Genomic DNA, 27,836 nt, shown 5'->3' with positions numbered 1-27,836 from the left:
ATAAAAAAAATCAAGTTTTAGTTTTAAATTTTTTACTTGCGAAGGAAAAAAAAATTGTTAACAAGAGTGTTGCTAAAAAGTTACTTCATAATATTGTTAAGTAGACAGTACAAATAAAAGTTTTACAATATTGTTATCCTAATTTAAAAAAGATTTTCTTTTAGTTTTTTTAAATAGAGAAAGTTTAAATAGAAAGTTTATTAAATGAAAACACAGAAATTTAATTTATGAAGTTTTAAAAAATCAGTGTTAACTTTAAGTCCATTGATACAACATTGATACAAATTTAATTGAGTTCATTAAGTTCATAATTTTATGTTTAGGAACTAATAAACTACATAATTAATGTAACTAATAATTAATTAACTCACTAACAAACAATAAACAATAATGAATTTAACAAAATTCATTATTGCAAACAAATTTAAAAAAATTAAAAATACTATAAATAAATAACTTTAGTTCTCTCTTAATAATTTTTTATTTTTTTTAATTTTTTAGAATTTTCAGTTTTTACTCAGTGTTCTTAAATTTATTAAAGTGTTCTTAAATTTATTAAAGAATTTAGTAAAATATATTTTAGTAAATTTATAGAACTTTAAATTTATATTTTAGTAAACCCATTTTGCTATTATATTGTTGTGATTACCAATTGAAAAAAATAAATAAAAAAAAAGGCAATAAAATAGAGAAATACAAGTTTTTCTCACTCTGTCACTCACTAGTTTGGTTTTTTGTGGGCAGCAGAGAGAGTGAGATACTAACATCCCAACAAAGCGGTAGTGGTGTAGTGGTAGAGTGCTTGCTTCTTAAGCAAAAGGTTCAATCCCTTCCACATCCCTAGATATACCACGCTCAACTCGTTTCTCCGTTTCTTGTTTGTCAAGGTTTGTGCTTTGGAGTTATAGAGTTAAGAGAGGGTTATACCACAAATAAGTTACCTCCTCGTCTGTGGCCTTCTTGGCCTTGAGGAGGTGAATTAACAAAAAAAAACTTTTCAACTTAATTAGTTTGTCAAGTGTATAATTATACAAATGTTTAGATAATTTTCATCTGTGTATGTCTTCCCAATGTCATCCCTATGTCATCCCAACTTGTCAGTTTGATTAGTTTGTCATGTGTGTAATTATACAAATACATTTTTTAGATGATTTACATATAACTCTTTTGAATTGTTTTAGAAACTGATATGTTTATACTTTGATGTCAACTTGATATCCTTTGACCTTATATCAACTTGATATACCTTTTGTTTCATAATATTTTTATAGTAAACAATTTGTATTTTTAAAAAAGTTGTTATTTTTATATCTTGAATTAATTAATTAGGTATATGTTTATTTTTACTTTTTATTCATGAAAAAAAAAATTTAATTAATAAAAAAAAGTTCAAGTTGAAATTATTTTTTATTTAAGTTTATTTCTTGGTTTTATAACAAAAAAACTTTTTTTCGTTTCTGACATTTTTGAACATCCTGGTAGAGATTTTAAATATAAAAAATTATATTTATATAAATTGCTTGAAACTTTTTCTCGTTTTTTTTTTTGAAACTTTTAAATCTAATAATTAATAAAGTGAATTTTAAATCATTTAAATGGAAACTTTTGGACAGCAGACAAACTAAAACAAAATAATGATACATTTTATAATTCTATCATTTTGTGATAATGAAGTTTGAACTAAAAAAACAAAAACATTTATTTGCATCTACTGCATCAAAATCTTTTTAAAAAACATAAACAAAATAAAAAATTAAACTAACATAAGTAATATAAATAGATTTAAAAAACATCAAAATACTTTTGTCTCTAGCACCAAAGACTGTTTTTGAAATCAAATAAAGTTTTGTTTTGATTTTTCTAAGTTTTGATTTAAATAAGAACATTAAAAAATTAATAACATCACAACAATATTATAAGTATATCTTTTCAGAAAATGTATTATTTATTACCTTTAGAATCAAAAAATAAAAGAACAAAAACGTTTTTTGAGTAGTATTTGAGTAATTAACTATTAAAGGGTGCTGAATTTTATTCTGTTCAACCGATATACGAGAGTGAAAAGTAGCTTGAAAAATAGAATTGAACTATTATTAAATTTATTCCTATATTTATTATTTATAATAATATAAATAATAAATATAAAAATATGTTTCATAGTTGATATAGTGACAAATTTATACATTCTGTTCGATCTGCTTATTTCAATGCTAAGTTATGAAATTGCGAAGCAAAAGATAAATTAAAGTCTATTTTGATTTCAATAAAAATAAACGAAATAAAGTTTTGTTTTAGTTTTTCTAAGTTTTAGTTTAAATAAGAACTTTGAAAAATTAATAGCATCACAACCTAATATTAAAATAAAATATGCAACACCAAAGAGAAAAAAAAGGTTTGGTTATCTTATATACTTTTATAAAAAAGATTGTATATTTTATATAAATTTAAAAATTTAATACTTTTTATCTTATTCTTTTTTTATTATTTTTACTTTAGTCTTTCTTCAAACCATTTAGTTCATTTATTGCTCCTAGCGCCCTAGGTAATCCTACAAAAAATTTTGTCTGTATGGGGGCATTGATAAGCATTGGTTTTAACATGGCTTAAGTACTAGTATAAGTAATGTATAAAATAAATTGCTAAAAACAAATATACTAGCTGATCAGCTACAGAAACTTTTTTATTAAAATAAAGACTGGAATAAATTATTTGCTCTTTTATATTAAAATAAAGACTGGAATAAATTATTTGCTCTTTTATATTAAAATAAAGACTGGAATAAATTATTTGCTCTTTTATATTAAAATAAAGACTGGAATAAATTATTTGCTCTTTTATATTAAAATAAAGACTGGAATAAATTATTTGCTCTTTTATATTAAAATAAAGACTGGAATAAATTATTTGCTCTTTTTTATTAAAATAAAGACTGGAATAAATTATTTGCTCTTTTATATATTCAAACAAAATTTAAAAACCTGGCAGTTAATCTTCAACAATATAATCAACAGCATAATTATCACTATGATCAACTAAACAAAAAAGCAAAACCAATAAATAGCTGTATACATTCCATATAATAAAATTATTTAAACTATACAGCATGATAAATACAGTATTTTATAAAAAGCAACTTCTCAACTAACTGCATTGAAAACATAAAGATTAATACAAACCTTTGTTATCTTTGTTGCCTCTTTAATTTTATTAAAATAATTCTGTCAATAAAAAAACAAAATGTAATTTAAAAAAATGAATTTTTTTGATAAAATAGCAAAAGCCAAAAAAGGAATGAATAATTTTGGTTTTAAAACTTAAACCAAAAATTGTTTTATGTTTCAATAGAATGAAGCTAGTAGAAAACCATAAAACAGAAAACAAAGAATTCAATGAAGTTAGTAGATAACCATAAAACTAACAGAAAATAAAAAATATGATGAAGCTAGTAGAAAACCATCATGGCTAACAGAAAGTTAAGGAGATGAAGAAAAGTTAAAAAAAATGTATAACATGTTTTTAAAATATGCATACATATGTAGATAAAACAAAATAAAAATATAAAGGGTTAGGGTTAAGGTTTAATTAAATCCTATAAATCATTTTTAAAGGTTAGGTTTTAATAAATGTCTTAAGTTATTGTTAGGGGTTAGGTTTTAATAAATGCCATAAGTTATTGTTAGGGGTTAGGGTTAAATAAATATAAGTTTATGTTAAGGGTTAGGGTTAAGTAAATGTCATAAGTTATTGTTAGCGACTAGAGTTAAATAATTTTATGTTATTGACTGTCAACTTAATAAGATATATATTTTTAAATAATAACACCAATATTTGTGTATATTAAACATCTCTTGCAACAGAGTTTTTACACTTTTACAGATTTTATCTCAAAGTAGTGAATTGTCTTTATTTTTATGATATACTACTCGAAGTAGTGAATCGTCCTTGCTTTTATGATATAACGCTCAAAGTAGTGAGTTGTCCTTGCTTTTATGATATAATATGATATTATAATACAATATAACGATACTGAATCATATTATGATATGTTATATATAATAAATATTATGTTTTCTGTCCCTTCTTATGTTATTTTACTTTTTAAGTTTTAATATTTTTTTAATTAAGTATTGTCAAATTATTTTTTATGAATTTTGATGCTATCTACATAATTATGCTATCTACATAATTAATTAATCTATTATATACAATCAAAAAGTTGTATTTATTTAATTTATGAAATAATTAAGCAAGGGAAAATGAATAGAGAGAATTGTAAATATCTTTCTATTAATTTAGAAAACCTTTATCATACACAAATTGGAAAAGCATAAATTATAATGACGAAGTTATTAATTGCTGTATTGTATTAAATTCAGGAGTTGTATGGTTTGAAGAGTATTGCAACAAGTTACACAATTTTTTTTGTAAGAATCTATTTGAAGTAGTCAGTCATGGAAAATTTAAAAAACTTTTTAAATTGTTTCAAACTTTAAATGATAAATCATCATACAAATTAAAAAATGTGAGTAACAAAATGTATGGTAGTAATTTTCGTCAAACTCGATCTAGTTTATTGGGGCAGTCTTTTTCACCTAATGCTCCGGTTGCTGTCTTACCATATGATTATAGTAAACTTAAACAAGCTGAGATACAAAATGCACACAATATTTCACATACAAATGCTCAACATCAAAATATGGAGTTTATAGACCTAAATGTTGTTTATAAATTGATTCAAAAATATATTTCAAAACCCCATGAACAATCAACGCATGAAAAAACATCTATGAACAAACAGCCCCGTGAAAAAAAATTTAAACTACCAATTAATAAGGATGAACCCAAATACTACCAATCAGTTAGAAACACAGAAGTTCTTAAGCATCAAGAAAAAATGAAATAAAATCTTTTATTTCATAAATTTATTATGTTTATTTATTTTTTTTAGTTAGTTTCTTTTAGATATTAGTTAATATTGTTTCTGAAAGTTTTGGTTCAATAAAGTTATTTTATTCTTTATAAAATATATTTATTTTATATTTTGTAATAATATTTTTTAATAACTATTGTAAATATCAGTATACATTGTAAATATAAGTGTTTACAAAGTAAAAAATGTTTTTTTTTTTCTTCTTCCATAATTTGGCTTTAATGATGGTATCACATTTTTCTTATTTGTGCATGTGACTTTCCAGGCATGTACTTTATGCAGTTCCTCTATTCATTTGTGTGTTCTTCGTGGGAGTGTAATTTGTGCACGTTTTCTATCCAGGCATGTATAAATCTTATTGAATCAATAAAGTTACTTTTAAATAAACTTTTTTTTATAGACTGAGACTGTTTTATTATTGATGTTTTTCTTTATAAAAAACAAATAAAAACACTTATCTTTTGATAACTTTAAAGTTCTAGCAAGCATTTCTGGAGGCGAAACATTAAGTTCAGCAGATAAAAAGTTAAATTCTACAGATAAAAACCTAACTTCAATAAATTCTATGAATAGTCTCCATTTCAAAATGAAGATATATCCTGAGGAATCAAAAAGATACACTAGAAGAGATTCTGTTGAAAAATCTCAGGATTCTCAAGAAGGTAAAAGTTTTAGATAAAAGGTTTAAAAAGTATTGTTTTAATATAAAGTCATAAAATAAACAAAGCAAATATTTTAGTCTATTTTAGTCTTAAATATTTTTATATATAAAAGTATAAAAATTATAATATTTTAGTTAAAAATATTTCCCCAAACTTAAAAGTTTGGGGAAATATTTATTTTTAATATAATCTTCATACAAAGATATTTACAATAATTATATAACATTTCAAATTTGTATCAAATTTGTAAAAAAGTTTGCCAATACTTTATTTTTAGGTAAAAGTTTGCAAGTTGTTATTAAGTCTACTGGTTGTTTTGATCCACCTTTTCATGGAAGCAACTGTGATGCAACTATTGGATCAATAATGATCAATGGTATTGAAATAAGTCCAAATCGGCCAGGGTTTAATATTGCTATAATTGATTTAAAGACAGGGGAGTTAGAGCAAGCAATGTCATTCAATACTCATGGTGAAGCTGGAGCATTTAAAAAATTAGAAAACATGCTTTCAAATTTAGAAATGTGGAAAATCATTTGCATTGCAGTAAAAGATGATGCTGAAAGTTATCTTCCAGATTCTGCTCTACATATCTTTGTAAGTAAAGTTTTTTTTTACAGTTACAATAAACAATATACCAGCATTATGAACAAAAACAAGTTGTCATCACACTCTATTACATATAATCTCATCACACTCTATTATTTATTTAAAACTACAATTCCATCATTTTAAGTTAATTTTAAATATTATTTAATAAGCTATATTTGTACAAAATTAAGTTAACTAAAATGACTTTCTCAAATTAATTTTTACTAACACTAAAACCATTTGGTTATGTGATGCAATCTCAGAAATAACTTTTTTTGAAAAATACATAGTCCTTATCATTTAATGAAAATAATTTACATTCATAGCTAAGTTTTTGATAAATATACATATTCTTTTTTTTTTAATTGGTTTTTATTGAGTGAGGTTTTATTGCTTTTGTTATCGACTAAAAGTTTAAATTTTTTAAACTAAAAGTTCATTTTGAATATTGATTTTTTAAATTTTTATTTACTAAGATTTTAATTTTGCAAAAAGTGAAAAGTTTGACTACTTTTTCATACAAAATTACTGCAGTTGTTTTCTCATTTTTTGTCTTGCTAGATTTTAATCTAATTTTTAGTAACCGGAAACTTGTATACAAAACAGATAAAGGAATAATACAAAATCTAACAAGCACATAAAACTGTCACATTCCTTGACATGGTTTACATGGTTACAAATCACAAACTTAAACATTTTAAGTCCATTGCAAAATAAACGTTTTAACAGATAAATGTTTCAATACAAATTTCAAACTTCAGGAACATATTGGTGCTCATGGCATTGCAAAACAAAAGATAGACTATAGATCTAGTTATGCGTTTGTTGGACTATCTGGTCCAGAAAGTGCAAGGAACAAGTTAAACTGGTTGCAAGAAGAATTAACTCGAGCAGGAGATGGTCCAAGCATTATAATTACCCACATTAAGACAGGTAGTTTTTTCTTAAAAATAAACAAAAAATTTTCTGACCACCAGGCAAGAGTGTAAATATATATATATATATATATATATATATATATATATATATATATATATATATATATATATATATATATATATATAATACATATACATATATATATATATATATATATATATATATATATATATATATATATATATATACATATATATATATATATATATATATATATATATATATATATATATATATATGTATATATATATATATATATATATATATATATATATATATATATATATATATGTATATGTATTTATGTATATAATATATACAGTCTTGTCATCGAGAATTGCTAAAAAAATTAAAAATGTTAAAATTTATGAGATATTTGCAAGATAAATAATTAGTTAGCAAAATAAGATTCAAGAGTATATATATTTAAAAATAATAATTAGGGAGAAAAAAAATTAAATTTAACAGAATTCCCTTATAAATACAAGATATATCTTTTATATATGTAGATAAATGTTGTTCATGATAAATATGTAAGTTTTATAAATTCTTGTATAAGTGGAGGGTAACAAGTTGGATCACAAAAAATTATCAGTATATTACTAAATCATTAATTGTAAAAATGAGTTCTTTAAACTTTGTTAATTAAAATCATCAGAAAAATTTTTTCAAACTATTTTGTTCTGTAAAAATGGTCTGCAAAATTTACTAAAATTTGTTTAATGAGCTGTTTAATAAAATTATCATTGCATAACATGTATTTATTTTTTGTTTTTTGACAAATACAGATCATAGAAAGTAACTGGGAATGAATTGGATTTACATTTAAACATAAAACAAAGAAAATTAAAAATATTGAACTCAAAAATCAAAGCTTGGCAAGAGCAACAGTTTTTAAGACATGCTAAATGCTTATTTGCACTACCCCAAGCAATGTTTACATAGGCAATGAATAAATGAGTACATTTTTATAAGTATGAATATAATTGTACAAAGTATATTTAGTTAAAACACCTTTCGCTTTGTGCAATATTTCTATACTTTTTTAAGTTTTACTTGATAAGTTTTTAATTTGATTTTTCCTAGTAAAAATTTCATCTATTAAAATGCCTAAAATGTTGATTACTGTTACTTTTTAGTTTGTGTATTATAAATAATAGGTAGTAATAATTGGCAGTTAATGTTTTTTGATAAGAAGGTGGAAAAGAATCTATTTAGTTTTATCAATATTAAGAGATGATTTGATAGTCTTAAACTAGTCAGATATTTTAATTAGTTCAATGTTCACTCAATGAAGTAGAGTAGTAATACTTGTGACATAAATAAATTAGCATTATCAGTAAACGTAATTGTTATTAAATCCAAGACTTTACATAGTTAATAATATAAATAAGGAAAAGGAGAGGTCTTAATATGGATCCTTGAGGAACTCTACTTATAATATTCAACAAATTTGATGAAAATTATTTCATCATCATAAACAAATTTTTTATGAGTAGTTAAATAACTTTTAAATCATTTAAAAACCTGTTATTCCATAATATTTCAATTTTTTAGAAATAATTTTATGGTCAATTGTATCAAATGCATTCACTAAATCAATAAAAATTCCAAATGTGAAGCACATACAAACAAATGTGCTTTTGTCAATAGTTTTTGCACCAAATTAATATAACAGGGTATAAAAGAATAATAAAGTTGAGTTAATGAATGTTTGTTTAAATGTTTCATGTTTTTCTTTTTTACCTAATATTAGATTAAATATATATAAAGGTATATATTTTCCAATCTCATTACACACAGGAACTAAAAAGTTTCAGTTCTTTCTGGAATGAGTTCCATTTGTTCTGTTGTATATATATATATATATATATATATATATATATATATATATATATATATATATATATATATATATATATATATATATATATATATATATATATTCTAGTTGTATACATATATGCTTACATAATATATACAGGAACAAAGACAGAATCTTGCGGCACCCCAAAAATTATTGGAAATGAACAAGAGCATTTAAAATGATAATTTTTATAACCTTCTCAGATACACCAAATGAAGAAGGATTTTGTAAAAGATCAGCATGCCAGACATTATTGAAATCCTTTGATAAATTTAAAGAAATAACCTTTGCCTAACTGCTTCTGCTTAATGCACCATAGAACCTTTCAGTTTCAGATAGTTGGTCTTGTGCAAACAATGAAAAAAATTATTGCAATGAAAAATAAAAGCTACACTAGAAGGAGAAAACAATAAAACAGAATAAGATTTAACTTGATTCTGAAAAGAAGGAATAAAGGTTTTTCATTCCTGTCTGAATCCAGCTAATTACATAGTAGGTACTGCAACAAACAACATCAAAAAGAATGCAGTCTTGTGTAGAATGGGGAATGAGGAAAAACAAAAAGAAAGGCAGAAAAAAGTAACACAGGCTTACATAAAGGTTAGCCTAATAACAGAAGAAGATGTGTGAGGTCAACAGAAATTTTCTGCCTTGCTCGTCTCTAAGCTGTTTTCAACAAAAATACCAATTTTGGTATTTTTGTTGAAACATTATTTTTAACTTTTACTTAACCATGAGCCCCCAGGCAAGGGGTATTTTAACTAAGAATTATCTTCTATGCTATGTATGGTGATAAATTTTTCATGGTTTCCACGGATTGACAGCATCTTCCTACAACAATTATTACATTTTCTTTACCGTTCAACATTCGGTTTTTGAAGTTCACTGCTTGAAAAATCATCAGAGGGGTGGGGGTGAAATTTCCTATTAAATACATCCACATAAATACATCCTTATAATTGTTATATTAGTTCCTCATTTATCTGAAGTCATGCTTCCAATCTTTTAGGGCTACAAGTTTGACTGGTGTTTGCAAATTTGTAATACTTGTTTCCTCCAGATTAAAGATTTATTCAGGCAAAATCATTTATTTTGAGAAGATTTCAGATATTTTAAAGAAAAGAAATAAACATTTGTTTTGTTGAAACCGGTAGCTCTTGCTTAGTTTGTGGCTTCCTTAGTGAAAGAAATTGTATTTCTTTTCATAAAATCAGAATACCATCATTCACCGCTTCAATATTTTTATCTCAGAACATTGGAAGTTTTTTTTCATACTAAAGAAAAAGCCTTTTAAGCTGTGTTTTTGACAGTCTATAATGCATATATTGCTTATATAATGGCTTATATATTGCATATCTAATGCTTGCAATGAGGAAAAAAAACCTAGTTATTAACAAGGGCTTTTTCTTTATATTTAGAGAACACTTTTTATTCAGCACATTGGTTTAAAATATTAACGTTTTATTTCAGTATTTCCAAAACTTTCTTTCAAAAAAAAAAGTTTTGATCTTTGCAGTTTTGTTTTGCTGATACTAAATTTTTGTGCTGCAGTCCTATCTGGAAATCCTTTGTTACTTGTTCTTTTGTTACTGCTTTTGCAGCAAGATATAAACTATTTGTATTTGGCTGCTTTTTTCCAATATTGTTACTAGGCATATAAAAAAGTTGTTGTGAGTAAATATTAAATATTTTTAACAAATATTTTTAAAGAGGAAAAATAAAAAATTTGAATGCATTTGAAAATAAGGTAAAATTTAATGAGCATCAGGTCGGAACTCCGCTTATGTGTTTAAAAAATCACTTTGCTATAATAGAATAATAACAAAAAACTTACTACTACTACAAATAATAATAATGATAATAACAGAGATTTAATATAATTATTTCAAAAAGAAAAACAATTTTTGCAAGTCAAACAAAACTTTGGTAAATTTACAACTTTTCTCCTCTATAAAAATGTGGTATTGAAATTTAATTTCAATATCACATTGCTATAAATGACTGGAAAGTATCCATATCAGATAGTTGCACATAAAGTTTTGATTGCATACAATTTAATTGCTTATTTTAGTAACTGTTGACTATCAGTTTTGAGTAAAATTAAAAAATAGTTCTAATCAAGTATTTTTCTACACAAGGTAAATTATTGAGTAAAGTAACAAACAATATTCTTGAATTCATAGAAAATTATTTTATCTAGGATTGTAAAACATCATAAGATACTAGCACTAAAACTTCATTATAAGTTTTCATAAATTATAACTTGCCACAACAATCTCCTCCAATACTTTAACATAGTTAAAATATTACTGTTGATGTAATGAATCAACTGCGTACCATAATTTAGAACTGAATATTGTTGAGACAATTTAGGGTAGACCTAGATACAAGCTGACCTTAGGTGCACAAATTTTTCCTAAAAAAAGTAAAAACATTTAAAATAACAATGCAATAAGATGAAGATAATATGAAATAATATAAAGTATAAAATATTATTTAACATTTGTAATATATACAACTTATATAAGTATTATGAGATCCCTTGATATTTAAAAATTGTTTTTTTTTAAATAAGTTAGTTACTTATAAGATTTATACAAATGAACTATGGTAAATAAAATTTTTTATCAAAATGATTTAGTTTTTTTAATTATAAGTTTGTAAAATATACAAAAATTTATACAGTTATTTTTTAAGTTGTTTATTAATAAAAAGATAGAAAAGTTTTATTCAAGTGTAGATTATATAAGTTTTAAAGATTTCATCTATAATATTCATCATTTGAAAAGTAATCTTTATAATCCGTAAAATTATTTTTTATAATGACTTAAATAACTGTTTTTCATATTTTTTACACTTTTTTATTACTATATTTACCTTAAAGCAACCACAGTTAAGGAAGCTACTCATTTATTTTTTTCAAATGTAGTTGTTGTTGCAACCCTCTTTCAACTGTTGTTGCAACCCTTTTTCAACTGTTGTTGCAACCCTATTTCAACCCTATAACTCCTAAACACAACTGAAACAGAGAGACATAGTGGGATCAAATTTGAAACATTATTCATTTATTAAGCAAGCACTCAATTACTCAGCCAATGCTGCATTGTTCATGTGGTGTAAATAAACATAATCAAAGAAATTTATTTAAAAGATAATAATTTTGTATAAAAGTTTTATATATAAACATAACAGGAACATTATTAGACTTAAAAAACAACATTGTTTTCTATATTTTTGTATAATTAAATATTTTTATAAACTAGGTCTTGATGCTTTTAAAGAAGCTGGTGGCAGAATCTTTGAAAGCAAAATTAAAGTTCCAGCAAGTTTTTATAAGTCAAGTTTCAGTTCCAAAAATGCTGACAAAGATGAATCAAAAGTTTCATTAGAAAAAGATGATAATGATTTTGAGAGACGAGTAAAAGTAAGTAACTCAAATAAACCAGGTTTTTTACACACTGACAATAATCAGTCAGATGAGTCTCATCATGTCCAAAATAATGAAGAGAACATTCAGCGTGAAACACAACTCATTTCAGATAACCAAATACCTGAAAGTCTTAAAAATATATCCGATATTACTCAAAAAAAATCTGAAAAGTTATCAGATATTGAACAGCAAATACAAAATTTGCAGTTAGCTCTATCAAAAGAGAAACAGAACTACAAAAACATTGTAGAAATGGTGATGACACAGAATAGTCCAGACAACTTGAAGTTTTTGAATTCTTTGAAAAATAATCTTTATTCTAAGTTAATTGAAAATTTAAATCCCAGCTTAACAGCTGATCACAACAGAAAATCACAAAGTAACTTGTTAGATAAAAATTTAGCAGCTGAAGATTTTGTTGAAAATCAAAATCATAACCAAGGAAATCTTGATATTGTAAATGCTTTAAATAACTTAAAATTTAGGAATCAGTTTGTAGAAGTTGAACCTGAAAGGAAAAAAATATTACAAAATGATAACAATTATTCTGAAAAGCTGTTAGATAATGCAGCTTTAAAGTTGATTCAATCCTTTGAAAACTCTGCTACTAAAGAAAATTTTTCTAATTCTTCACCTGTAGAAAATTATTTTAAAACTTTACCTGTGGAAAGTTTCATTAAAACTTCACCTGTGGAAAATTTTAATCCAGTGAGTTCGCTTTTAAAGCTATCAAATGCATTCAATGTTTTGGATGGTACAGAAAATGTAAATGAAGCAGATTCTTTAAGACTTAATGGGTTTTTAAGAAGTTCTGGAAAATCATCTTTGAATAAAATTGAAAATAGTTTATTCAACAGCTTAAAAAAAAATTTACCATTAAATCCTTTATCTCCGACAATAGATAAATATGAAACAACAAGTAAAACTCTCCCATATTCACTAATAAATCGTGTCTTACTGTCACTAACAAATCAATCTGTTCCTAGTGTTACTAAAGACTATCAAGAAATTGATAGCAATGCATATGGAAACATAAACAATGAGATTGGAATCAATTTTGCAAAAGCAACAAATTACCAAAATGTGGATAAGAATACAAATGAAAATGAATTAACCCAATCAGTTGTATACAAGTTTATTCAAGACTTGTTACAAACTGGCAATCCTCAGACAAGCTTAAAATCTTACCAGCTTCAATCTGACGACCTTGAGGATCTCCAAAGTTTTAAAAAAAATATTGATGGAAACAAACAGTTTGAAGTAATTAATTCACTAGGTTCTAATATAAACTCTGGTGTCCCCAATCCTGCTTATGATTCATCTTTAGAAAAAGAAGATAAAGCAATGTCAAAAAGTAGTTCTTCTCATGACACTGTTGATCTTGATTCTCAATATACTGGTCAAGGTCCTTTTGGTTCAATATCTCAGGTAAACGTGAAAAAAAAACCTGACTACTCTGAAAACTCTTCACTCGTTGATTCTTCATTAATTAAGCAAGTTGTCGAAAAAATTCCAAATGAAACTGTTCAAACACTAGTAAATCTTATTAAAGAAAAGTTAACTAATGAACTTCGACTTACAATTCACTCTCCCCCCACTTTGGAATCAAAGTTTTCTTCAAGAAAGCATAAAGCCAAGATAGATGATGAATGCGAATCACATGTTTCTAAAATTTGTAAGTATTGCATTCTAAATTACATATAATTTATTCATATTTCTATTTATAATTTTTAGTTATATATATTTGTGACTGTGTGAGTGTGTGTGCATGTGTATATATATATTTATATATATATATATATATATATATATATTTATATATATATATATATATATATATATATATATGTATATATATATATATATTTATATATATATATATATTTATATATATATATTTATATATATATATATTTATATATATATATATATTTATATATATGTATGTATTTATATATATGTATGTATTTATATATATATATATTTATATATATTTATATATATATATATATATATATATATATATATATATATATATATATATATATATATATATATATATATATATATATATATATATATATATATTCTGCTATATTTTCGAAGGTCATCATTTGATTTTTGGTGCCTAATTTTTTATAAGAATAATGGTAAATTAGTAGTGTTTGTATCTATTTAAATGCGGTAGTGGTGTAGTGGTAGAGCGCTCGCGTCATAAGCGAGAGGTTCCAAGTTCGATCCCCACCACGCCCCTGGTAGTACCGCGCTCAACTTGTTTCTCTGCGCAGCGGCCTTGTTTGTCAAGGTTCGTGTTTTGGAGTTATAAAGTTGAGAGAGGGTTATAACCACAATTAAGTAGCCTCCTCGTCTGTAGTGGCCTTCTAGGCCTTTGGGAAGTGAATTAACAACAGCAACAAAAAAATCTATGTGTTGTTCTGAAACTTTTGGCTTACCAATAATTTTTAAAAAACACATACAAGTTCAGCAAAAAAATAACAAGTGACATGTTGTTTGTAGAAAAAAGATTCAAATCAAGCTGTGGATTTTATTAGTTGTGGACATTCTTGCATAAAGAAAAGTACCAGGTTTTTTAAAATAAAATCCTGTGAAAAATCTACATCAATAAATGAGCGGCAGCTGTCAAAGGTACTTATAGTCATCTCTGGAAAATGTGTTTTTCTCTAATGATCCACCGCAAAACTGAATGACCTTATCAGCCTAGAAAATTTTTTGCAACAACTGATGTGGATTTGACTATGTTTTTTCCGCAAAAAAAACCGTTATGAAATTATCTTTCTTTTTCCTTTGAAAATTGCATTCCTTAAAGGCTTCATCTAAGTGTATATTAGAAGTAATCATTGTAGTTCATTGTCAATCATTGTAATTCATCTAAGTTTACATTTTCAGAATATTTTTTTGAACTTGATTTCTTTTGAAAAATTTAAAAAAAAAAGGAAAACACTATTTTACAATTTTTGCTTGACTGCTCAAATAATTATTCTTTTAAAACACTTTTCATAGTTTTAGTCTTTTTGATTCATTGACCACTTTTCCCAGCTTTGCAATTTTTTTTTTTGGCGCGATATTGGAATTAAAGCCTTTTCTCATACGTTAAATACCATATGTTAAAATATTATGGTATTTTCTATAATCAAGATATCCATGCACATTTGTGTGATATAATGTGAGTTGGTGACATCCGTGCTCCTTTTGTGTGGCTTTTTCCTAGGTAGCTTTTCTATGATTTTTTCTATCAAAAAAACATTTTTTGATTTTATTTGAGATAAATTGCTAACAGTAGCATATGCAATGTTGTTTAAAACAAGGAACTTCCAAGAAAAATCTGAAATTTTAAAAGACTGACAAGTAGTAAAAAATAACTATTAAAAAGTTTATTTTCTTTCTCAATGTATATTGAGAATGTATATAAACTATATAATTAATGTATTTAATTAATCATACTTGTTACAAGGCACCAGAAATAGAATGCAACCTTTTAAAAACTGAAACTTTGCAAATATAGTGTAGGCTAATATATATGTTTACATGTGTGTGGGTGTATGTATATGTGTGTGTATATTATGTTAGTGTAGAGTGCTCAATGTTCTTAAACAGAGCAATAATAAAGGAAAAACTTTTTTCTACGAGCTGTTTTTTTTTTCTATTTATTTAAATATATATATATAAATATATATATATATATATATACATACACAAATATATGCATATATAACTTTTAGGTGATGATGAATGCTATAAAAAAAACACACTGAGTAAGTTTTTATTATATATATATTTTTGTTTTTATACAATTAGATTTTGAATTTATAAATTTTTTAATTAGTCTTGTTTAGGCTCAGGAATTTTGTGCTTTATTTTGAATCATCAACTAACATTTATATCTAAATTAAAGCAGCCATTGTGTAGTGTTTATTGTTCTGCTTCAGAACTAGAGATCCATGGTTCAAAGCTGACTCAGGCTAAATATGCATTACTGGTAATGAAGGAGGCATAAACATTCTGGTTAAATGCTATTCAGCAGTGCTCTGTATATTTGCAAATAGTAATTTTAGTAGAATTACTATTTCAAAATATTCATGAAAATATATTTTCAGAATATACTTGATTAATGATTGATTGTGATAAGACCATTAGGACTTCTTGGATCACCTAAATAACTAAAAAAAAAATTCCTCAGATTTCAAGAAAACATTTGCTTCCCGTCTTTTTACCAGGGACTAGATTATCATTATCATTCAAAATGTCTACAATATTTCATCATTACTTCTTTAATACATTTTTTATAAATACTAAACTTGATACAGATAAAGGTCAAAACCCTAAAGTTTACCGAAACTAAAAGATTTTCCTACATTTTCCTATATCATATTCATCATACTCTATATAATTAATATGATATATATAATTTTTTTATATATGTTTACCTTCATCAGAGTCTGGCGACAATTACAATCAATTGTTGGTCATAATAACAAATTGTGCAAGTTGTCAAAACAATTAATAGATTTAGAATAAATTTTGAAATTTAATTAATCTGCAAATTTTCTCAAGGATCTTTTGATGTTGTTTTGGAACTCAGGATTCCTGACTTTTATTTTGTACTCAGGCAAACATGGCATACCTAACTATAATCATTTTATGATTGCAGAGGCTTGAGATTATTAACCATAATCTGTATTTATGAAGTTATTTTAAAAAAACATTTTTACTTTTAGTTGGTCGTTACATTAACATACAATCAACAGAGACAAATGCAGTCATTAAAGTCAATGGGCAAGATTGGAGCAAGGATGAAGCTGGTTTTAATTTGGTTGTTTTAGACTTTTTTACTGGAGAAGTTGATTCAACAGAATCTTTTGATACTGAAGTAGATGGTGGAGCATCAAGAGCTATGACAAATTTTATAAATTCTCTTGCTCCAGGAAAATTGCTGTTAGTAGCAACTCGTGGAAATGCAGGAGAACTAATGGGGAACAATGCTTATACAGCTTTGGTAGTTTTTTTTTGGTAATTTTTTTTTATTCTGCCTATTTTTTAATTTTAAATCTGGTTTGAATTTATTTTTTTATACTTATTATTATAGGGATATACAGGTGGAAGAAGTCTTCTAACCAATCATTTAAATAATGGAGATCGGTATGTTTTATTAGGTGCAACAGGTAACTTGCGTTCACTTATACAAGAAGATCTTGTGCAATATGGTAATGATGTAGCAGAAATTAAATCCCCAATAGGTAGACCACATATTAAAATTTTAAGATAAAGATAGAAATTTTTAAAAGTATTTAAACTTATATATAACCTAATTAATGTAAATAACTAAAACTATTTATATTAATGTAACTTAGTATAAATAATGAAACTATTTATATTAATGTAACTTGATTAATGTGAAAACTATTTATATTAACTAGCTATTAAAGTGTTACTAGCTTGGACATCTAAAAATATGGGTCTTTGTAAGTGTCTTTCACACTGATCTTTTCTCTACTTTTCCATTATATATATATATATATGTATAATGTGGTATTTTGCGGGTTTCTGTAGAAGAAAATCCTAACACCACGTGGGAAAAGGATACTTACCAAGATACAGTAAATGAATGAGACTTAACTGAATGACGAGTCAAGCAAGAATGAGTATTTGTTAATGGAACTAGAGATTATAACTACTTTGAACAGCGACCTGTCGTAGAGTTTGTAGAAAAATGGGAAAGAGGCTCAAGTTTAGCAGATAGACCAGGTCCAACTACATTTACAATGTATTTTTGGACCTTGCCTCGAAGAAAAAGAGCATCATTTGAATGGAATCAGGGGTAAGAAAATGGCGATTATGATAAAGAGAATCAACCTCAGCAAATACTAATTTAGCAATCGATTGTATATTTTGTTTACATGAAGTACAAATTTTTGATTGCTTAAATCATACAATGATTAAGCAATCAAAAAGAGAAGACTTTTTATTGAGACAGGAGTATAAAATGGAGTCATCAGCAAAAAGAGCTACTTTAGATGTAAGGTTGTTGGAAAGATCATTAATGTAGATAAGAAACAAAACAGGATAAAGGATAGAACCTTGAGGTATCCCAGAAGTTTCTGGAAATAAATGACTGGCCTTCGAGGATGATTTTATTAAAGCAGTAAGAAAGAAATGATTTGATAATCTTAAAAGCTTTCCCAGATTTCCCCATTTGAAACAAGCTTATGGAGAAATCAGCATGCCAAACTTTGTTAAAAGCTTTATATATATATATATATATATATATATATATATATATATATATATATATATATATATATATATATATATATATATATATATATATATATATATAATCCCCTTTAGATAAAAAGTACTTTTCATGTGCTGTGGTTATCCTTTGTGAATAATTCAAGTCTAATTTAAGTTTAACTGTCCAATATTTAGTTCATGCTTTAGCTCATTTTCTATTCAACAGGTCCTTAATATTGTTTTAAAAAAGTTTATATTAAAAAAGGTCAACATAGTAAAAAATAAATATAACTTAAAAAAAAAATTGTAAAAAAAGACATCAAGAAATTTATAAAAATCGTGTTTTTTATTTTTGATATAAAAACTGTAGTTTTTCTGCAATAGATTCTAAAAAAGGATTAGCACAAAAGATAACCACACCACATTAAAAACACTGAGTAGTTATTTTCTATATAAAGAGGTTTTAAAGCACCATAATTTCTATATATACATGCATATTTATATAAAGAGAAAGGATATCTTCATTCTATACCATAATTTCTATATATACATGCATATTTATATAAAAAGAAAGGATATCTTTGAATTTTTGAGTGATTTCTTTTTGTCTTTCTTGTTGGTAATCAATTAGGATTAAGCTCTCCATACAGGGGGCAGAAATATAAACTTAGTTGCCCATTTATTTAAATCTCTGAACCAAATTAGCAAAATGGAAAAAGTCAAATGTTCCTTTTGCCGTAAAATTATGTCTAAAAATTTAACATGAAAAAAAAGCATGTTAAAAAAATTTGCAAATGTCCTGATATAATACTATAAGAAAATGTCTTGATTAATAAATCATATAATTAAAAAAAAAATGCAGATAAAAAATCACAGTTGTTAGTAGAACATGACAAATAACATTTCCATACAGTAGATACATACAGTTTGCCTAGATATATAACTAACTTAAAGCTAATTTTTTTTTTTTTTTTAAATTAAGGTGTTTATACATCTAATTGTGCTTTTAATGGTTATATACTAAAAGTATACTAGAATATAGGAAAACTATTCCAAAATTTATGCCGAAAAAAGACTAAAAAATTGTTAAAAAATAAGCAAAATAAACATCACCAAAAAAACACCAATAAAACCAAAAAAAAGCCAAAGGAAAAAAACTTTTTTTTTTGCATCTCTCTCTCTCTCTATATATATATATATATATGTGTGTGTGTGTGTGTGTGTGTGTGTGTGTGTGTGTGTGTGTGTGTGTGTGTGTGTGTGTGTGTGTGTATATATCAGTGGTTCAGTTATTTTTTAAAAAAGTGGTAGAAAAATAGTTTCATATATATATATATATATATATATATATATATATATATATATATATATATATATATATATATATATATATATTTATATGTATATATATATATATATATATATGTATATATATATATATATATATGTATATATATATATATATATATATATATATATATATATATATATATATATATATATATATATATATATATATATATATATATATATATATATATATATATATATGTATATATATATATATACATATATATATCAGCAGTTCGGATATTAGTACTCGTCTAAATAATATTTAGAATACCCACTTGAAATGTGCCACTTAAAATGTGAATGTGTTGATTAATTACAATCAGTATAAAAAGTTTAAAAAACATGTGGAAATAGACTTAGAAAATTGTGTAGTAATGGGCTTACCATGACCTGTATATTACAGGTTATAATAAGTCTATTCCACACTGACCATTTCTATACTTATTTTTGGTATAGAAAATAATAAATAGTAGAAAATAAAAATCTTTAAAACTTTTGTTTTGAGTTAACAATTAATGTTCAATAAATTGTGTCTTTAACTTAACAATTAATGCTCAATACATTGTGTCTTTAACTACAGAATCTTCAAAAATGTTTTATTTTGTATTTTTAAAAATTGAGAAAGATTTAAAAAAAATTAAATGTGCAAACGAAAGGATTTGTACCACAGTGATGCACTTTAGAAATGATGGGAGGTAACCACTTTGGCCACTAAGGCATATTGTATGTTAAAATTTTATATGCGGTAGTGGTGTAGTGGTAAAGCGCTTGCTTCATAAGCGAGAGGTTCCGAGTTCGATCCCCACTACGTCCCTATTAGTACCGCGCTCAACTTGTTTCTCCGCGCAGCGGCCTTGTTCGTCGAGGTTCGTGTTTCGGAGTTATAGAGTTGAGAGAGGGTTATAACCACTATTAAGTAGCCTCCTCATCTGTAGTGGCCTTCTTGGCCTTGAGGAGGTGAATAACATTAAAAAAAAAAAAGTTTTAATACTATTTAATAAAGAAAAGAAAAACTTTATAAAACAGCAAATAAATCAAAATTAGCATTAGTTATATATTTGCATACACTTTTATTCACATTTTCTTATAAGAAAAGTGCTCTTTTTTTATAAAGAAACGTGAACAATAGGTAATATAATAGAAGTAGAACACTTGGCTCACAATCAAGAGTTTTTAGGTTCAAATCTTCCATGTTCCTTTAAAAATACCACTCTTAACCTTTTTCTCTGTTTAGTCTTGTAACTAGGTTCATGTTTTAGAGTTTAGGGTTGAGAGAAAGATGCAAATAAAATTTTTCAAAAATGAGTAGCCTCTTCAAGAGGCCGCTTTGGAGCCAGTAGACTTGAGGAAGAAAATTTATAACATTTAATCCATATATAACAATAAATTCTTATATCCATATATAACAATGTTATATATTTTGTTTGACAAATTATTAGTTTAATTACTCTAATTAGGACCTAATTTTTTAAGCAATTTTGTTTTTGTAAATTTGCATTGAAGTTATTTTATATTCTGTCTTTCATACACTTAATAAAGTTATATTGCAGTTGAGTATTATTGTGTTCATTAGTTATTTCATAATTCATTGAAATTTTAATGTATGTATAATAAAGTTATATTTAGTTATTGGACCTGGAGCAATGAATGATACATGCTTATGCTTAAAGTACTGTGGAGCAAATGAGGTTCATAGAAATTTTAAAGAGGAGCACAAATCTAAAGATTCTCAGAAAGAATATGATTATTTTATTGGCAAAAAGCCTGCAACATCAGGTAAAATTAGATTGCTATATATTTATTTTTATATATATTTATTTTATATATTTGACTTCAATATCAGATAAAATTAATATCTATAAAAGTAATAATTTAATTTTTTTTTTGAAAAACTTTGTGTTTTTTTACACAAGGTTTTTGAACACAGTTTTGTTTTTCTAAATTTATTTTAATAACTGATATCAAGATACATGGTACTATCTTACTATTTTACTGTGAAGACTGTACTTGGTATTATCTTACTATCATACTGTGAAGACTGTGCTTATCCTTGCTAATGTCACTTGAATTTGAATGTCACTATGCTTGCTAATGTCACTTGAATTTGTTGACATTTGAAATAAAATGTACAATCTAGACAATTGATTTATTTTTGAGTACAATTTCTAAATTAAAAGTTGTAATACTTTCCTGATCCCATTTTTAACAAGTGGCAAACATTGTGTAAAAATTTTAATAAAGTGTTATTTTTTCTCCAAAAAAAAACCATTTACTTTTTAAAATGCCATATGGGCAGTTTTGAAAAACATGAGTACCTTTGATTCCTTTTTATAAAGAGGCAAGGTTTATTTATTTTACGTAAAATTTTTTATTCCAAAATAATTAACTTCAAAAACTTAAAATTGTTCGAAGCCAAACTAATAAGAAAATAATTTAAGTTGATATTCTTACTAAACAAATCTGATGCATTTAGCGAGTGAATATGTCTATTTGAGACTAATTCTATATGTTTTTTGACCTCGTTCTTTTTTTTTTTGTTATTCACCTCCTCAAGGTCGAGAAGGCCACTACAGATGAGGAGGCTATTTAATAGTGGTTATGACCCTCTCTTAACTCTATAACTCCAAAACACGAACCTTGATGAACTGAATTGACAAGAAAGATTGTGTATGTGAAATTTAACCCTAATCCTGACCTAAAAAATCCCAAGCGATTTAATCATTCTATGCTAATGACTAGTGAATGTTTGCAAAGTTACTATTTCCTAAGGTTGCCTGACAAAATCTTATACTGTAACTGTTGAATTTATAACTTAAAGACTTCAGTTTTTCAGTATTTTTTTATTTGTACATTAATGCTTTGGAATTCTCTTCTGTCTTCATGTTTATATGACTTACACAATTTATAGTTTTTTAAGTTTTCTTTCAACTACTTTCTTGTTATTAAACATAGTACCGATGCTTTTACAGAGAGTGCTATTCTTTGATATATATATATATATATATATATATATATATATATATATATATATATATATATATATATATATATGTGTGTGTGTATATATATTTACTTAATGCAAGGTATGTGTTTTGTTTTTGCATTATGTCAAGTATGTGTGTGTAACAACTTGTTGGTTACTACTTTCAAAAAAGTATTAATAAAATTAAATAAATTAGTATTCATTCTAAGTTATGCCTGGAATAACATTGAATATAAACTTATATAATGATGAATAAACCTATATAATGATGTATAAACTTATATAATGATGTATAAATTATATGGTACATGTTACTAGTATTAGCTATTTTCTCATGTTTCTAGTATTAGGATTTTCTCATGTGTTAGTTCCTATATAAAGTTATTAAACAAAAATGGCTAGATAATATTTATTAATTATTCACTTTCAAGTTGTCAAGGTAAAAAGTTGAATAATGAAGAAGATATAGAAGCTGCATTAGATAATATAAATGAAGAAAATACTTCAATCTGAAAAGCTACATTCAAATATAGCATTCCATTCTCAACTAAAATAGGTCGCAAGAACAACAACAATGATTGACCATGACCTAACAATGTGTCAAGAGACCAGGATCAACAACTGTTTTTATACTTCTAAAGCAAACTTTTGAAGTATAAAAACAGATATAAACTTTTGAATATTCACAATAAAAATAGAACAAATAATGAAACCATTTTTACAGAACCTGAAATTATTTTTTAAAGTTGTTAAACACTCCTTGAATAAGTCATTAGAATATAATTTTAAAACTCCTGCACAATGCATGGTAATGTAATTTTCATTTTAAAGCATTCACCATTGTTACACCAAAGAAATTGTTAGAGTGTCTTAAATAAAATCTCTTAACTTTTCAGTAATTCATTAATTTGAAACAAAAAATTTGTGACACTCTAACACAATAGCTAATTTATTACTTCATTAATTTTAGATAAACTCTAAAATCATTATACCAGTTGTTAAGCTAAACAAAAAGTCATTGGTTAACTTAAACAACTATTGTGGTATAAGTATCTTGCCAATATTGACTAAAAGTATTCTGCAATAAACTCACTCATTTAACTTCAATTAGGTTTTAACTCCAACTGTTTGAACATGCTGAATTTGTCATTAGTGAAAATATTACGTACAATTAGTAATTATTGGTTATATTTTAATTAGTATTATTGGTTATATTATAATTTTAATGGTATTATATTAAAAGTTAAATAACAAATAAATATTAGATTACAATAGTAAAAATTCATGTTTGTTTATTTTCCTTTAATGCTTTATAGGTATTTCGAAAAACTAAACTGCTATAAAATCTTTTTACACAGTTAATACTCTCTTTTTTATATAATACAGTAATATTGATGTAAATGTCTCATACCAAGGTTGCTAATCAAACTCACATTGATATATGGTAACCTCACTACTACTGTAATCTGATAATATTATATCCTAAGATCATCTCTCTCTAGTCTTAAAAACTTCCAATACAAATTGTATAAAATTTAAACACTGGCAAAACAGAAATCTTGCTTACAGGTAAGAAAATAACTCTCTTGAAAGAAAAAATCTCTTGTAGAGGATTTCCAGAAGTTGCGGCACAGTGGTCGAATAAGTACTAAAAACTTAATTTTGAAAAGAGGACGCGATTTGTGCTTTTAGGTAGCAATGTTTCAAAAAACAATGAGCGAACTTTAAAAACTTCAAAAGAATAGTGGATTTTTACATAAACAATCAGCTTTTTTTTTTGAGAAAATATTCTCAAGTTAAAAATCTTTTAAGCTAATTCTTATTCTCTTTATTTTTTATCTTTATATTTATAAATGCACAAATTTTACTGAATCAACGGGTTGCATAAGAAGAAATTAAATAATTTAGAGATGGGTTGCTTTTTTGTCTCTTGGTGAGGTGGCTTTGTATAAACACTAGCGGACTAAACAGACAACGACATTGACAAAAAAAAGAAATAACAAATTTTTTAAATTTGTACACAAATGATTGACAATATTTTTTAATTGTTCTAGTTTCTATTATTTATTTATTTAAATTTGTATATATATGAATTTATTTAAATTTATTCAAAGCCTACTTTAGAAAAAAAACTCAATTTTATTTTCCTTTTGAAGATAAAAAGAAACAAAAGGAGTGAAAAAATTGAATAATAAACTTTTTTTAGATCTTGTTGCAAAGAGTGTGCATGTTGAGTCAAAAAAGCCTTCAGAAATAAATGATAAAGTTGACAACAAAGAGAGTTATGACGAATCATATTCTCAACAACTTATAAATAATCTGTTATCTTCAGAATTCTCTGGCAAAGTTATACCTTATGAAAATAATGAAAAAAACTTTACCTACTCAAATTACATGGAACCAGAAAATGAAGCTTCAGGGTATTTTGGAACTGACAACGCTGAAAAAAAATCTGGAAATTTAATAAATGTTAGAAAAAAGTTAAAAATAAAATCTGATTCGTTTGTTGTGCCACTAAAATCAAAGAAATTGAAGTCAAATAATGTCACCGAAGATATTGAAGTTGTGAATTCCGATGGGATTGTATTGCCTGTTTCTATAGTTGAAAAAGAAACTGATTTAAGCAGTGGAGACGATGATTTAGGAAAGGCAGAAATTATTTTTCTTAAGCAAAATGAAAAAGTGGCATCGAATCCACACCTAAATCATATGAAGGAATCTTTTGTTAATTTAGAACATCGTGGCAAAGTTGCTATAAGTAAAAAACCCAATTATCCCGGTATTACTCCAGGAAAAAAGTTAGTTGACAATCTGTTAAAAGCTTTGCATACTGTGAAAATAAAAACAAATAAAGATAAGTCGCATAAAAACTCGCGTTATTTACATCCGGTTGTTAAAGAACAGGGCTTATCTCTGTTAACTAAATACAATATAGATTTTATGAGTGGTAAAAAAAAAGTAGATGCACTTTTGAAGAAAAAAGGTTAGTAATTATATTATTTATAATTATGTAATATAAATTAATTAATTTAAGTGTTTAGATCTGATTTTGCTAATTTTACGTTCTTTACATGCACACTCTTAACCAAGTGTACTTTGGTGTTAACAAAGTGCACAAGGTTCTTTTTATCCTATTGTGTAACCCCACCCCCGCCCCCCAGTGCGTTTTACCATGTCTTTAAAATTACCACTATTTAAGCTCTCGTACTGTTGATTATGCCCACACCGTCAGTACAATAAAATTTTTGATGTATTTTACCATTCAAATCAACACCAGAGCCAGACCCAGAGTTTTTTTCATGTTCAAAATATTGATCGATACTAACCTCTAAGGCATTATAAAATATTCCTAACATCAACACTATATGTTCTCTCGTATATCTTTTTAGACCTTAAACCATGCTTATTATATGTAATTATATATGTAATATAAAAATTTTAATTTAACAATGAATTTAATTTTAGAAATTGAAAAGCAATTTAAAAAAATACAGCATTATGATGACGTGTATAGTACCATTGGAAATAATTTACATTCATAACCAGGTTTACTTATTTTTTTCAAACAAAAATCAATAAATATGCTATATTAGAAAAAATTACTTAATTTTGAAAAAACATAAGGGCTATTACTATTACTTTTTTATTTACGCTGTTAGCAGGGGCGATTTTACAGGAGTCACACACATCCTCCCTAAAGAAGGTTATTTTCAACTTTTTAGTTATGAGGAACTTTTTTTTTTTTTAGAAAACAGTTTTTAAGGATTCGCCCCCTCCTCATTTTATTCCTAGAATCGCCCCTGTTTGTTAGCATAGCCCATCAAAAACTGTCATGTCTTCTGTGAGGTTTATTTGCAATATCCTACTGCCAATTTAGGCGTATACATATAAAGTTATTGTTTAAAAAAAAAACATCGAAAGAAAGATAGCAGAAATGATAGTTGAATATTCTCGTTAATCTTCGTACTGTCTATTTATACTTTTTAGTACTTTATTTACATAAAATTTTATATATATATAAAATTATATGAATATATATCTTTAGAACGACTCTAACGTACGAAAAAGTAGCTAGTATCTAGTCTTAAAAATTGATCAGCTAAAGTAATTAAATAATTTTGTTAAAACAACCAAGACGAAGTTTGCGAGGATTCTTTTGTTCCCATAAGTGTTTGCTGTTAATATTTGCTACAAAAAGAATAAACGAAGATCATCAAGTTAATGAAAGCTTTAAACGAACTTTAAGAGTTGTGGAATAAACTCATATCTAAAATAATTTTTTTTTTAACATAATGTACATAAACTTGTCAAACATTAAATATAGTTTTTCGTCAGATATCATTTTATATAGTTTCAAATAATATTTTATATCGGACTTTTTTCTTTGTCTATGTGGTCTTTTTTTAACAACATTGTTTTTTATGTATGAAAATTTTTACGTTCCCAGCCTTTTTTTTTTTTTTCCATCAGCTGTTGCTGATATCTTGCTTTTCTTCTGCAAACCATATAAGAACTTTTTGCTAATATTTTAACTAACTTCAGTTTATCATTAGATAACATGATATTTTCTAAATTGAAATCCATCAGATTGCTTTTTTAACTTTAATAAACTTTTAAATTATAGCCACCATTGAATTCTTAAATCATAGCATCATTGAGTTTTAAAATCATAGAATTTCAACTATTTTTTAGAATTTAAAATTAGTTCTACCTTTCGTTAAAGTTTATTTAAAGAGTAACATTTTAAAATGAGAACTTTTAAAAGGTACAACTATTTTTCGAACTTTAACAAAAACCTATTGGAGCTTGATCACTAATTTAACTTTCAT

The 27,836-nt window shown here is 25.4% G+C and overlaps 1 protein-coding gene across 2 annotated transcripts in view; it reads left to right on the top strand.

Annotated features, from left to right (window-relative positions):
* The window catches only part of LOC136080698 (uncharacterized protein PF3D7_1120600-like), an 81,498-nt gene extending 54,123 nt beyond the window's left edge, over positions 1–27,375 (top strand). Inside the window, exons 6-16 of one of the 2 annotated variants that reach the window (XR_010638600.1) lie at positions 5,407–5,592; positions 5,870–6,189; positions 6,945–7,116; positions 12,253–14,094; positions 16,160–16,192; positions 17,156–17,447; positions 17,524–17,674; positions 21,651–21,800; positions 25,214–25,990; positions 26,473–26,553; positions 27,053–27,375. Coding sequence is in view for 1 of the 2 variants with exons in the window: in XM_065797678.1 (XP_065653750.1) it covers positions 5,407–5,592; positions 5,870–6,189; positions 6,945–7,116; positions 12,253–14,094; positions 16,160–16,192; positions 17,156–17,433; positions 17,524–17,674; positions 21,651–21,800; positions 25,214–25,990; positions 26,473–26,549 (3,986 nt within the window). In the remaining variant the exon portion in view is untranslated. The remainder of the gene's footprint in view (positions 1–5,406; positions 5,593–5,869; positions 6,190–6,944; positions 7,117–12,252; positions 14,095–16,159; positions 16,193–17,155; positions 17,448–17,523; positions 17,675–21,650; positions 21,801–25,213; positions 25,991–26,472; positions 26,554–27,052) is intronic. The other variant, XM_065797678.1, reaches the window with a different exon arrangement.
* The last annotated feature ends 461 nt before the right edge of the window (positions 27,376–27,836 follow it).

Source organism: Hydra vulgaris, chromosome 05 (assembly GCF_038396675.1).
Source record: "Hydra vulgaris chromosome 05, alternate assembly HydraT2T_AEP".
Taxonomy (NCBI): domain Eukaryota; kingdom Metazoa; phylum Cnidaria; class Hydrozoa; order Anthoathecata; family Hydridae; genus Hydra; species Hydra vulgaris.
Note: the sequence above shows the minus strand (reverse complement) of the source record. Positions and strands in the feature narration are given on the sequence as shown.